The sequence below is a fragment of the Engystomops pustulosus genome, chromosome 8, assembly GCF_040894005.1.
Source record: "Engystomops pustulosus chromosome 8, aEngPut4.maternal, whole genome shotgun sequence".
In the NCBI taxonomy this organism is placed as follows: Eukaryota; Metazoa; Chordata; class Amphibia; order Anura; family Leptodactylidae; genus Engystomops; species Engystomops pustulosus.
The window spans coordinates 108,743,359-108,758,483 of NC_092418.1; the positions used below are offsets into that span (position 1 = coordinate 108,743,359).

A 15,125-nucleotide genomic window follows, 5' to 3' on the forward strand; every position below is an offset into this window, starting at 1 on the left:
TCCTAGACCACAAGGGATCCTTACATTTACCGCTTTACTGTCCTAGACCACCAGGGGTCCTAACATTTACCTTTTTACTGTTCTAGACCACAAGGGGTCCTCACATTTACCCCTTTACTGTCCTAGACCACCAGGGATCCTTACATTTACCGCTTTACTGTCCTAGACCACCAGGGATCCTTACATTTACCCCTTTACTGTCCTAGACCACCAGGGGTCCTCACATTTACCCCTTTACTGTCCTAGACCACCAGGGACAGTTTGCGTTGAGACCAATCTACGGTTTAAGGAAGATTTGTTGGTAAGGCCAAACTTAGATCTTAAACTATCTTTCCCTAATGCTATACCACTAAGTCTACTTTGACACGAATGTGCTACGCCCAGGCCCGGCGTCCGCCTGGAGAGGCGGAGAGATGACTGCTACTTACCCCTCCCCGTATTGAAGGATGGCGTCTGGCCGTGACCACAGGAAAATATGGGGCATGCTCTCTCTTTTTCCCATGGGCGGTAGTGGATGCAGACACACGTGTGTGGTCACTGTACTGAGCCGTGCGCCATAGGCTCCTATGTGGACTGATATCTGGGCAGATATAGTTCCGTCACACATTCATGTGAAAGGAGCTTAAATGACCTTATCTAAACTTTATCCAACCTGCTTTATCTAGAGGCACAGAGTAGCCAAAAATTAGCATATTAGTTACATTAGGTCAGATCAGGTTAGGACATATTAAAGGATTAGAGAAAGACAGTTTAGGGCTTATATTGTTGGTAGGATCCTACCACCGGAGAAGCTGACAAAGTGTCTAATGACTAACCTCCCTACAGACCGCCCTTGGATGGTCTCATTTCTTCAGAAACTGAATCATTAAGGCAAGTATTCTCCAGGTTTGGAAAGTTACTCACTAGCCTCCTTATCTGTCTGAAGTGGTAGGACCTCCGGATGCTTTTACTACTCACTACAGGAGAAAGAGTGGAAACAAGAAGAGAGAAGCCGCTTTCTTTCATAAAGTATATAATGTTTACTTTTATCTTCTCTTCATTATCATATAAAAACATAAAATACTCATGTAAAAATTTAAATTCCTACTTTGCCATAGTCCACCAAGTATGTTGACAATCCATGGACTGGCATGGACGACAAGGTATGCTGATATTAATCCATTCACTCCTCTGGACCACCAGGATTACTAACATTAGTCCATTCACTCCTCTAGACTATCAGAGATACTGATATTAATCAATTCACTTCCCTAGACTAGAAGGGATACAAACATTAATCCATTCACTATCCAATACTACCAGGGATACTGATATTAATCCGATTACTACCCAAGACCTTCAAGGATACTAGTGTTAATCTATTCACCACTCTTGACCACCAGGGATACTGATATTAATTCATTCACTACTCTAGACCACCAGGGGTATTGATATAACTCCAATCACTACTGTAAACCACCAGGGATACTGATATTAAATCAATCACTACTCAACACTACCAGTGATACTGCTATTCACTGCCCTAGACTACCAGGGATACTGATATTATTTCAGTCATTACCGAGGACCACCAGGCATAATGATATTAATCCAATTACTACCCAAGACCACCAGGGATACTAGTGTTAATCTATTCACTACACTAGACCACCAGGGATATTGATATTAATTTAATCATTACCCTAGACCACCAGGGATACTGCTATTAATGAATTCAGATCACTAGGTATATTGACATATATCCCATTCCTAAAAGGTTACACTGCACAAGACGTTGGCGTAGAGGGCACACATGTGGCGACCAGTCTTTCCAGCAGTCCCTCTCTTTTTGATAGGGGTGCAAATCAAGAAATTCCCCTTTGTGATGCCCTTGTGTCCTTACAGGTAGTGACTGGTTCCAAATTTTCTCAAAATTTCCTAAAACCCTGCAGGGCACCGAGCTATAGGCACCCAGCGATAGGCACCCAGCTTTCTCACACTCCTGCACGGTATAACACATTGCTATTAGGAATATGATGTAGCCATCTTGGGGGACGTTGTATTTGCTGGTGATTTATATTTTGGCGCGGCTTCTCGCGCTCATGTGATGCATTCTTTGTATTGTGCTTTCCTGGGGGATGGGATGAGAGATCTGCGCTATAAATATTACATCCTAAACTCTTCATGTCTTCATCTTGTATTATTTAGCGAGACAAGAGTCCGACAGCGGGGACATACTGGTAGGTTGATTAGATTGTGAGCCCCATGGGGACAGGGACCTATTTGCCATGCTTTGTGCAGCGCTCCGTAATCTGTGTGCGCTATATAAATAAAGAATTATTATTGTTATTATACACAAAGGTATGATTACACATACCTTCAATATAAATTCAACTTTCACAGTCCGGCTGCTACTAACGACAAGCATACACAAATGTATGATTACACATCTCTCTCAAAAACCAGTTCCTAACACTGGCTTCAGAGAGCACAGAGCACAGCAGTGTGATGAGACAGCCCCAGTGCACTTGGAGAAGCTGCAATTCTCGAATATAAATCCAACTTTCACAGTCTGGCAGCTACTAACAACATACAGAAAGGTATAATCACACATTTTTCGCGAAACAACAATACCCAACGCTGGCTTCAGAGAGCACAGAGCACAGCAGTGTGATGACACGCCCCCCGAAGCATTTGGAGAAGCTACAATCCATGAATATAGAGTAAATCGATTTCACACAGTCCTGCCACTACTAACAGCATATGGAAAGCTATGATGTACAGCTTGTCATGTAACACACAGATGGGGGTCCTGAACCGGGACTTTTCCCACCCACTTGGGGACCTATGGCTAAATACTGAATGCGATGTAATGACCTGACCCGCGTGTGTTGTGCTTTGTATCTTTCAGTTTAGTGGCGGACACCGTGGTGTTTAACTCCGCCTTTAACATGGAGTCTTTCCTAACATCCATCAGCAAGTTCCTGAAGTTGATTCCGGATCACCGGCCTAAAAACCTGGAGCGGATCATCCGGCCTAAGTGCCGCGTCATCCATTTTCCCATCAGCTTCCCTGATGTCTGCCGGTAGGTAACCACTTACCTCCTGCTTGAAACCTGATTGTTCTGGTCCTTATATAATCTTTTTATTCCACTGTAAAAAATTTGTTGTCAGATCCTTTAAATAGAATCTCCCTTAAAGGAAATCTCCCAACAGAACCCATCCGGATAAACCAGGGACATTACTCATAGATCCAGGCCCCCGGGACTGTGGTATCTTCTTATATTTATCATCCATGGCCTCCTTCCTTCTACAATCAAAGTTTAAAATTTTGCTAATGAGTCTGAAGGGCTTTGGGGGCGTTTACAAAGCCCCTCCCCGCACTAAAGCTTCACAGAAGGTTACTTTCTCCCCTCCCCCTGCTCCCTCCGCCTGATGTAATCTCACACAGTGGAAGGGGGGAGAGTGCTCCTGCACAGTGTAACTGCCCATAAAGCTACACCACGGAGGGGCTCTGGAAATGTCCCCCAAAGCCCTTCTGGCACATTGGCATCCACAGAACCTGGATCAATGTTTAAGTGTCTCTGGTTTTTCATGTTGTATTTTAATGATAGATTTCCTTTAAAGACCAACAGGATGAAAGACTGTATGCAAATAATCAAATAAGCCGTACTGGAGCCTGGAGCCCCTCAGGCTCATTTGCATACAGTCTTTCATCCTGGTGATACATACCGTTTAAACATAGAAAAAAAAATTAAGTTAATAAACTTTGTTGGAATCGGTGTTTTTTTATATTCAAATATGTAATTAAAGCCAACAAATACATATAGCATTAGAGAAAGTATGACCCGTCAGGCAAAAAACAAGCCCTCATTCAGTTACATTATGAAGGAATGAAATATTTGTTGCTATTCTAATCCATTGCAAATAAAATAAACTAAAAATATTGTAACCTTAACCCCTAAACAGCCAGAACCCTAAAATCTGTTCCATGTTGAAATGCAACAAATTGGGAAATTAATATAGGAAGGGGTGATGCTGAAGCCCCCATTTTTTTTTTTACCATTAATTGAACTTTCTTACAGTTTTGTTGAATTTTTTTTTTCTTGAACGTGCCATATTTTTCGGACTACTCAGAAATCAAAGGTGCGCTTTATAGTCCAGTGCGCCTTATATATGAACCGTATTTACAGACAACAGCTGCCTTGAACTGTGCACAGGTCTGACACCTGCTGGTCATTCATCCTTTGAATCAGGTGCTCCTTATAATCCGGTGCGCCTTATATATGAACCTAGACGTTTTAGCATGCATTTATTGATGGTGCGCCTTATAGTCCAGTGCGCCTTATATATGAATTGTACTTACAGACAACAGCTGCCTTGTACTGTGCACAGGTCTGCCACCTGCTGGTCATCCATCCTTATAATCAGGTGCGCCTTATAATCCGGTGCGCCTTATATAAGAACCGTACTTACAGACAACAGCTGCCTTGTACTGTGCACAGGTCTGCCACCTGCTGGTCATCCATCCTTATAATCAGGTGCGCCTTATAATCTGGTGCACCTTATATATGAACCGTACTTAAAGACAACAGCTGCCTTGTACTGTGCACAGGTCTGCCACCTGCTGGTCATCCATCCTTATAATCAGGTGCGCCTTATAATCCAGTGCACCTTATATATGAACCGTACTTAAAGACAACAGCTGCCTTGTACTGTGCACAGGTCTGCCACCTGCTGGTCATCCATCCTTATAATCAGGTGCGCCTTATAATCTGGTGCGCCTTATATATGAACCATACTTACAGACAACAGCTGCCTTGTACTGTGCACAGGTCTGCCACCTGCTGGTCATCCATCCTTATAATCAGGTGCTCCTTATAATCAGGTGCGCCTTATATATGAACCTAGACATTTTAGCAGAGATTTATTGTTGGTGCGCCTTATAGTCCGAAAAATACAATAATGATAAATATAGGTTTCGGTAAAGAATGAGCATCCGTTACAATTAGCAATAAGTTTCTTTCGTCTTTAAGAATCCTCGTGTAGCCGCGAGTTCATCGCGCTTAGGAATTGCGCGGCTTCCCCTGAAAACTAGCTGAGTGGAAATGGAGACGAAAAAGGTTAAGGATTGCGGCGGCCAAACGGAGATCTCTAAAGCGCACGCTCTTAGCCCAGAGTGTTTTTGAGTTATTTTCAAATGGTAATTTGCTTTATCCAGACCAAACGCATGTAGTGTAAGTAAGTGATTATTTGCATGACTGACAATCGTTTCCTGCCCCAAGTCTTTTTTTTAAAATGCATAATTTTGCAGAGATGCAAAATAAAATACAAAAAAAAAAAATCTCAAGGCTAAAGAACTTAGGTGATTTATTTTGTGCTAAGTCTGACCTCTATTTTCGCTCTATCCTTAACCCGCTGTGTTCTCAATGTGCAATATCTAAGGTGCATTTGCCGATAGGATGTAAGAAAATTCCATGTATCCAGACAAAAGTGGATTCTTGGTAGCTATATCTATGTCAACCGTTCTAAAAATCACGAGTGATAAAATAGGGACTGTGGGAATCTTCTTAGATTTGTTATCCATGGCCTCCTTCCCCCTTCCTTCTAAAATTAACTTTTAACATTATGTTAATGAACCAGAAGAGCTATGGAGGGAGTTACCAGAGCCCCTCTGTGCTGTTACATGGTCACTCCCTCCCTTTGCTCCCACAGCTCTTCCCCCTCCTTCTGCCTGCTGTAATCTCACACAGTGTTCCTGCACAGTGTAACAACCATGCAAAGCGGCTGCACAGAGGGGCTCTGGTAATGCCCCCCAGGACCCTCCATTTTCATTAGCATAATTCCAAAAAGTTCATTTTAGGAGAAGGAGGCCATGGATAACAACTATGATAAAATTGCCTGGATGCATGAGTAGGTGATCTTGGTTTGTGAGTTTAAGTGCATAAAGTAACAGAGTCACTCAGGCTAACGCCACCTGATTTTAATGTATCCAATGGTAAAACAGGGGAACTGGGAGCCGGCCAGTGATATCAGGGGGTCTGGAGAGAGCAGGGGATGATCTCCAAGCTCCCCGGCTAGGAGTAGGAGTTAGGATTACGGCGGGGCGGAGTGCATACATTAAAATCCGGCGATGCCTTAAGCTCATTTACATATTTTTTATTTAGTCATTTATCTTATTTATTTTATGCTATTTATCTATGCACCAAAAACTGTTCCAACAATTGCACAAATAAACGAGCTCGTCATGCTGGACATCTATGATCAGTCAAACAAATGCTAGATGTCCTTTAAGGAGAAGATATCTTAATACTTACCTAATGTTTTCTAGTGCAGTGTCTGCAAACGGCTCAGCTCTCAGCCCCCACCTTTGTGCTCCTGTACAGCTCCTCTCTCTTGCTCCTTTATAGAGCTCACAGGGTGATGAGCTGACATCACAGTGAAAGGGAGGAACTGTGCAAGAGCACAAAGGTGGGGGCTGAGAGCTAAGGAGTCTGCAGCACAGACAAGTCACATGTTGTTTTTTGAAATGCATCCAAACCAAAGCCCAACCCCTGGGACTACACAGAGGATTGTGTCAGGATGCAAGTTAAATTATATTGTAATGAAAATGCTTAAAGGAAGCCGAAAGGCAGATCTGCCTTTAGTGAAAATGAGGTGCCTGGTGACGGGTTCCCTTTTACACAATTTTTCACTGTTATATGGAGGTTATCACACCTGGCACACCCAAGCCCCTTGATGTATCCGCAACTGCAATGGGTGGGTGTGGCCTTTATGATCCACCGCCACCCAGTGTGCATTATATCAGCCTGTATTCTGCCTAAACTCCCCTGGACTTCCCTTCTGCTGGAGAATTCTTAGAAGTCGGAAGTATAAACAATGTTACGAGTTGGAAACGCTGCAGACGCTCGCTGGATCTTTGCAGAGTTCCGGTGAATATTTCATGGCGGCAGAATATTGTTCTTGTTACCGATCTGTATTTTTACTCGGCACCTTTTGCATTTTTTAGAAGCCTGAGAACGATCCAACCACAAGACAGAACTTGTCTTCCTTCAGTCCGGTAATGGAAAACCCATGTTCATTCAAAAAGCGGCAAATTGGGATTTCTGTGTTTTATTTTTCAACAAATGCTATCATAATGATAAGCGTCGTGCTCTCCCCGCTCATCCCACCCCAGAACTGGGTCGTGTCACGTAAAGGACGGCTAAGACTAGGTGACAACTGCTGCCGAAACACATTACTGCCCAGAAACTAACACCCGAGTTTTTGGTTCGGGGCATCCAGGACACTGTGGACTCAAAACATGTAGTTAAAGGGGATGTGTCAGGTGTCCTACTTGTAGTAGAGGAGGTGATGCTGAGATCCGGGATATTTACTTTTATGTAATTTTAGGTTAAAGGAGGTTCCGTTGCTGCTAAATTCTCACATCCACTTATTGCTTGTACACAGACTCCTACAGGAACAGCTGTCTATTACTGTGTGAGGACATGAGAGGAAGAGAGGACTCACAGGTCTTCTATATGGGTAAGAGGGGAAGCAGGACTCACAGGCCTTCTATATGAGTAAGAGGGGAAGCAGGACTCACAGGCCTTCTATATGAGTAAGAGGGGAAGCAGGACTCACAGGTCTTCTATATGAGTAAGAGGGGAAGCAGGACTCACAGGCCTTCTATATGAGTAAGAGGGGAAGCAGGACTCACAGGCCTTCTATATGAGTAAGAGGGGAAGCAGGACTCACAGGTCTTCTATATGAGTTTAAGCGGAAGCAGGACTCACAGGTCTTCTATATGAGTAAGAGGGGAAGCAGGACTCACAGGTCTTCTATATGAGTAAGAGGGGAAGCAGGACTCACAGGCCTTCTATATGAGTAAGAGGGGAAGCAGGACTCACAGGTCTTCTATATGAGTTTAAGCGGAAGCAGGACTCACAGGTCTTCTATATGAGTAAGAGGGGAAGCAGGACTCACAGGTCTTCTATATGAGTAAGAGGGGAAGCAGGACTCACAGGCCTTCTATATGAGTAAGAGGGGAAGCAGGACTCACAGGCCTTCTATATGAGTAAGAGGGGAAGCAGGACTCACAGGCCTTCTATATGAGTAAGAGGGGAAGCAGGACTCACAGGCCTTCTATATGAGTAAAAGGGGACGCAGGACTCACAGGCCTTCTATATGAGTAAGAGGGGAAGCAGGACTCACAGGCCTTCTATATGAGTAAGAGGGGAAGCAGGACTCACAGGCCTTCTATATGAGTAAGAGGGGAAGCAGGACTCACAGGCCTTCTATATGAGTAAGAGGGGAAGCAGGACTCACAGGCCTTCTATATGAGTAAGAGGGGAAGTAGGACTCACAGGCCTTCTATATGAGTAAGAGGGGAAGCAGGACTCACAGGTCTTCTATATACGAGTAAGAGGGGAAGCAGGACTCACAGGTCTTCTATATGAGTAAGAGGGGAAGCAGGACTCACAGGTCTTCTATATGAGTAAGAGGGGAAGCAGGACTCACAGGCCTTCTATGTGAGTAAAAGGGGAAGCAGGACTCACAGGTCTTCTATATGAGTAAGAGGGGAAGCAGGACTCACAGGCCTTCTATGTGAGTAAGAGGGGAAGCAGGACTCACAGGCCTTCTATATGAGTAAGAGGGGAAGCAGGACTCACAGGTCTTCTATATGAGTAAGAGGGGAAGCAGGACTCACAGGTCTTCTATATGAGTAAGAGGGGAAGCAGGACTCACAGGTCTTCTATATGAGTAAGAGGGGAAGCAGGACTCACAGGTCTTCTATATGAGTAAGAGGGGAAGCAGGACTCACAGGCCTTCTATGTGAGTAAAAGGGGAAGCAGGACTCACAAGTCTTCTATATGAGTAAGAGGGGAGCAGGACTCACAGGCCTTCTATATGAGTAAGAGGGGAAGCAGGACTCACAGGCCTTCTATATGAGTAAGAGGGGAAGCAGGACTCACAGGCCTTCTATATGAGTAAGAGGGGAAGCAGGACTCACAGGTCTTCTATATGAGTAAGAGGGGAAGCAGGACTCACAGGTCTTCTATATACGAGTAAGAGGGGAAGCAGGACTCACAGGTCTTCTATATATGAGTAAAAGGGGAAGCAGGACTCACAGGTCTTCTATATACGAGTAAAAGGGGAAGCAGGACTCACAGGTCTTCTATATGAGTAAGAGGGGAAGCAGGACTCACAGGCCTTCTATGTGAGTAAGAGGGGAAGCAGGACTCACAGGCCTTCTATATGAGTAAGAGGGGAAGCAGGACTCACAGGTCTTCTATATGAGTAAGAGGGGAAGCAGGACTCACAGGTCTTCTATATACGAGTAAGAGGGGAAGCAGGACTCACAGGTCTTCTATATACGAGTAAAAGGGGAAGCAGGACTCACAGGTCTTCTATATACGAGTAAAAGGGGAAGCAGGACTCTGAGTGGTCAGAAGGTGTGAGACTCACAGGCTTCTTCTGAGTGGGGGGACGAGCAGGACTCTCAGGCTTCCTCTATGATTGGACGAGATAGCTGTACTAACAGTCTTCATCTATGTGTGTGGGAGGGGCTGGACTCAGGCTTCCTCTATGAGAGTGCGGGGAAGCAGGACTCACAGTCTTTCTGTATGTGTAAGAGGGGAAGCAGGACTTGGTCTTTCTCTATGAGTGGGGGTGGGGGTGGGCAGGACTCACAGGCTTTCTCTATGAAAGGGTCTGGAGAAGCAGGACTCACAGGCTTTCTCTATAAAAGGGGCGGGAGAAGCAGGACTCACAGGCTTTCTCTATGAAAGGGTCCGGAGAAGCAGGACTCACAGGCTTTCTCTATGAAAGGGGTGGGAGAAGCAGGACTCACAGGCTTTCTCTATAAAAGGGGCGGGAGAAGCAGGACTCACAGGCTTTCTCTATGAAAGGGTCCGGAGAAGCAGGACTCACAGGCTTTCTCTATGAAAGGGGTGGGAGAAGCAGGACTCACATGCTTTCCCTATGAAAGGGGAGGGAGAAGCAGGACTCACAGGCTTTCTCTATGAAAGGGTCGGGAGAAGCAGGACTCACAGGCTTTCTCTATGAAAGGTGTGGGAGAAGCAGGACTCACAGGCTTTCTCTATGAAAGGTTCCGGAGAAGCAGGACTCACAGGCTTTCTCTATGAAAGGGGCGGGAGAAGCAAGACTCACAGGCTTTCCCTATGAAAGGGGCGGGAGAAGCAGGACTCACAGGCTTTCTCTAAGAAAGGGTCGGGAGAAGCAGGACTCACAGGCTTTCTCTATGAAAGGGTCGGGAGAAGCAGGACTCACAGGCTTTCTCTATGAAAGGGGCGGGAGAAGCAGGGCTCACAGGTTTTCTCTATGAGTGGAAGGGGAAAGCAGGACTCACAGGCTTTCTCTATGAAAGGGGTGGGAGAAGCAGGACTCGCAGACTTTCTATATGAAAGGGGTGGGAGAAGCAGGACTCACAGGCTTTCTCTATGGAAGGGGCAGGAAAAGCAGGACTCACAGGCTTTCTCTATGAGTGGAAGGGGAAAGCAGGACTCACAGGCGTTCCCTATGAATAAATGGGGGAAGTAGGACTCCTCTAGAATAAGGAAGTGAAGCAGGGCTCGCAGGATTTCTTTGAATGGTTGAAGCAAGACTATGAGTGGGTTAAATGGGTTCGCCACATTTCAATAAATCTCTTCCATAAGACATGTTTCTGCAAGTACCTTTCCCTCTTCTCACTATGCTGCCCTCAGCATATAAACACAGCCTCCTTTCACTCTGCTCTTGGGCATTTTTATGGGGTCACCACTGTATCTTTCTTCTCACTGTCTATCCTCACAGACAGAAATAGGAAGAAGGGAGGGAGCAGGATGAGTGATAACTCTTCTGCTGCAGCTCCTCCTATTTATATATCAAACAATATGCATAAAAAATACAGGAAAGATGTAAGCTATATATAAGAAATATAGTCTTTATTAGTCATAATCAACACAAAATCGATAGAAATTCATAGGCACATAAGATAGGAACAGTTTAAAAACAAAGCAGCAATGCATGAGAGTAATAAATAGTTGTAAACAAGTAGATATAGGTAAAGGGTAAGGTGGTAAAGTGCAATAGGCTAAAGATCCAGCAAGAGTAAACAACATATCATAGATACATAGTGAAACAGTGGGTACACCTAAGGCATAATTACCATACCATACAATCAGACATGCACTGCACGACCCCAATTTAGCTCCTCCTATTTAGCAGAGCTAAGACATGTTAACAAAGAATCACACAAAGTCTGCACACAGTACAAAAGTAAGTAGCTGGACTACTGAATCACTTGATGAACATTCAGGGATTATTATTAAGGCAGTAAAGGCACATGGGCAACTTATGTAAATAAGTGCCCAACCCCTTTAAGGAAACAGAACTTACTGGTTTTCCCTATGAATGAGTGGAGGATACAGGACTCACAGGCTTCCTGTATGAGTAAGGGGGTGTACCAGAACTCACATGCTTTCTCTATGAGTGGGCGGGGAAATCAGGATTCATAGGCTTTTGTTATGACTAAGTGGGTAATTCAGGACTCACAGGCTTTCAGTGGGTGGAAGTGGACTTACAGGCTTCCCCTCGAGCAATTCCAGACCAGTTCCCAATTCCAGACCAGTTGTGTATAGACCTCAGTCTATTTTTCACAGCAAACCATCCTCCTCTCCATTTAAGGATAAAAGGACCAGACTTGTAGTTGTCCACATTCCCCTGGACCCGCACTTTCCCTTTGCTTTTGGGCATTACATCAAGCTATATTCCATAGTTTGATTATTTTGGATTTTTGGATGTTGTCTAAAAGCACCTGGGGATGATGGGAGGTGGAGAAGCTCTTGCTTGTATTTGTGGCAGTATATTGTCTGTCTGGCTCTCCAGGCTCCTCGATGTCTTCCAGACAGAAGGAGGCCACATCTGCCCATCACCAGGAGCAGAAGGCCAGAACGATGCAAGAGGTTTCAGTATCAGTCAGTGTGCAGAACATATGAGACGTGTATTATGTGATGGATCCGGATCTCCTGCCCCGCGCTCCCACATGCTGGAGTCACTTCAGGACATACGTACATGAAGAAATGTGTGAGCCAGGTGATGGCCGGCACCAGGACCTTCCTTCCCGGAGTCTTTGATCCCAGCGGTTTTGACTTAATATAAATCCACCACCAAGAAGAACATCCACGGGGATTGTTTTCCCACCATAGAAGGAAAGTGTTATTAATCCCAACGACACCAGAATTTATAAAGTCCAATATAAGGGAACCTGCTGATAAAATACATGAAATATACAAGAATTTGTTGCAGCCGCTTTTACAGAATTTACAGTTTCTATGTAGCCATTCCGATTCACGGAAAAGACCGTTTTCCTGCTTCCAACACATGACCTCGAACTTACGGCCTCATCTATCCGATCTCTTAAAGGGAATCCACTCTCAGTTCTGACCATACAACCCTATAGTCTGGGTAGGTGTTATGCTTGTAGAGATGTGTACTCATGCCTGTGTATTTATTAGCAGCAGGACTGTAAAAAGCTGATTAAAATTCCAGGGTTGTAGCTTGACTTGGAGCACTGGAGGAAGCTCCTCACACTGTGGTGTTCTTTAATCTCTGCAATGAAATGACCTTTCAGCTTCTAACCAGAAGCAGAGGAGGTTCTGTTTTCGATTAAAAAATATGAAACAGAAGTGCACCAAGTCCGGCTACAATCCTGGAATATATATGCATATTTTTAAGTCCGGCTGCTAGTAATATACTCATAAAATACACAATGGTATGATTGCACATCTTTCCAGGGACAGTACCTAACACAGAGCAAAGAAGTGTGAGGACACCCCCCCCAGTGCACTTGGAGAATCCTGTAATATAAATCCATATATCACAGTCCTGCTGCTACTAACAACATACAAAATGTAATATTACACATATCAAGGGACAAAACTGAACACTTGCTCAAGTCTTTTGTTTTTCATGTTCAAACTACTGACAGATTCTCCCTATGTACCAGGGGCATAACTACAGGGGTAGCAGCCATGACCGCTACCATGGGGTCCACACTGTCAGGGGGCCCTCACTTGAGTAGTGAGTGTGTATGTATGTGTGTCCATGTTTGTATGAGTATATGCTGTATGTCTGTATATGGTATAGTATGCATGTGTGTATTATGCTGTATGTGTGTATATGTGATGTGTATATGCTTTATTTCTGTGTGTCAGCTGCATGGGTGTGTATGTTCTATGTCTGTATATATGGTGTGTATATACTTTATAGATATTTATGCTGTTTGTCTGTTTATGGTATATATGTGCTGTACATGTATATGACTGTATATATGTGTACAGGCGGTCCCCTACTTAAGGACACCCGGCTTACAGACAACCCATAGTTACAGACAGACCCCTCTGACCTCTGGTGAAGTCTCTGGATGCTTTACTATAGTCCCAGACTGCAATGATCAGCTGTACAGTGTCTGTAATGAAGCTTTATTGATAATCTTTGGTCCCATTACAGCAAAAAATGTTTAAACTCCAATTGTCACTGTGGCCAAAATTTTTTTTGTCTGGAGCTACAATTATAAAATATACAGTTTCGACTTACATACAAATTCAACTTAAGAACAAACCTCCAGACCCTATCTTGTACGTAACCCGGGGACTGCCTGTATACATGTGTGTGATTGTAACTCTACAAATGTCTACTGTCTCTCCTACTTCTGCCCCTGCTATGTACATTAGTTTTTAAAGTTTTTTTTTCAATTTACTTTTTTATATTCTGTCTAATTGGCCAATCGTTGCTGCAGTTTGGCAACAATCGCCTGAAACCTCTGGATTATTTAATTTGCATAACTGCCGGATCAGACTACAAACGGAGTTTGTTGTCTGTAACCGTAGTAACACGTTGTAACACAGTAAGGTCATACATTTCCAATCAAGTTTGCAAAACTCTGTTTCATCAGTTCTGTTAGGAGTGGAAGGGAAGAACATGCCCTTTAAGTTAAGACGCCTCCTCTGTCTGTCTGTAGCGTGTGAGAACTTTGTCTTGTATTTTACAGGTCAGGGGAAAATATTCATAGAAGTTGGGAAATTAACTTTTTTTTTTCTCCCTAAAATTCTCACAAATGGGGATGAAACGAGCACTTCCTTGGGAACGTTGTGCCGTTCTACTTCTCATAGATCAGGGGGATTTTTCCTTCTGGTCTCTGAAGCATAATAACGTGATAGTAATGTAAGGATCCCACCGTATAGACCCAAGCGGCACTACCAGATCCACATTGCTGGGAATGAAGCTTGGGCTCCTCGCCCGAGAGAATCCGCAAGGAGTGGGAACTACATGTAAAAAGAAATGTTACATAACATGGATTCTAAACGTCCGTACTGCAATGTATACACCCAGCGCCTTCCATCATTACCTTATACATTTACCGATTCTGACATTTGTTATTTAAATAAACACAATATGTGAAATATACAGGAAAACATTTATTAATAACATCTCTACAAAATATATAATCATTACATCACTACTGACAATAGATGATGTCACAGCTTATCTCCTCCCCCCTCCCTGTACAATGACCTCTATATAGATAACACTGACCCATCATTACATCACTACTGACAATAGATGATGTCACAGCTTATCTCCTCCCCCTCCCTGTACAATGACCTCTATATAGATAACACTGACCCATCATTACATCACTACTGACAATAGATGATGTCACAGCTTATCTCCTCCCCCTCCCTGTACAATGACCTCTATATAGATAACACTGACCCATCATTACATCACTACTGACAATAGATGATGTCACAGCTTATCTCCTCCCCCTCCCTGTACAATGAGCTCTATATAGATAACACTGACCCATCATTACATCACTACTGACAATAGGTGATGTCACAGCTTATCCCCTCCCCCTCCCTGTACAATGACCTCTATATAGAAAACACTGACCCATCATTACATCACTACTGACAATAGATGATGTCACAGCTTATCTCCTCCCCCCTCCCTGTACAATGACCTCTATATAGATAACACTGACCCATCATTACATCACTACTGACAATAGATGATGTCACAGCTTATCTCCTCCCCCTCCCTGTACAATGACCTCTATATAGATAACACTGACCCATCATTACATCACTACTGACAATAGAT

The 15,125-nt window shown here is 43.9% G+C and overlaps 1 protein-coding gene across 6 annotated transcripts in view; it reads left to right on the plus strand.

Annotated features, from left to right (window-relative positions):
• Nucleotides 1-15,125, plus strand: part of GTDC1 (glycosyltransferase like domain containing 1) — a 224,532-nt gene that overhangs the window by 37,905 nt on the left and 171,502 nt on the right. For all 6 annotated transcript variants that reach the window (XM_072122217.1, XM_072122213.1, XM_072122216.1 and 3 more), the window contains exon 4: nt 2,891-3,064. In XM_072122217.1, the coding sequence (XP_071978318.1) occupies nt 2,891-3,064 (174 nt within the window). The remainder of the gene's footprint in view (nt 1-2,890; nt 3,065-15,125) is intronic.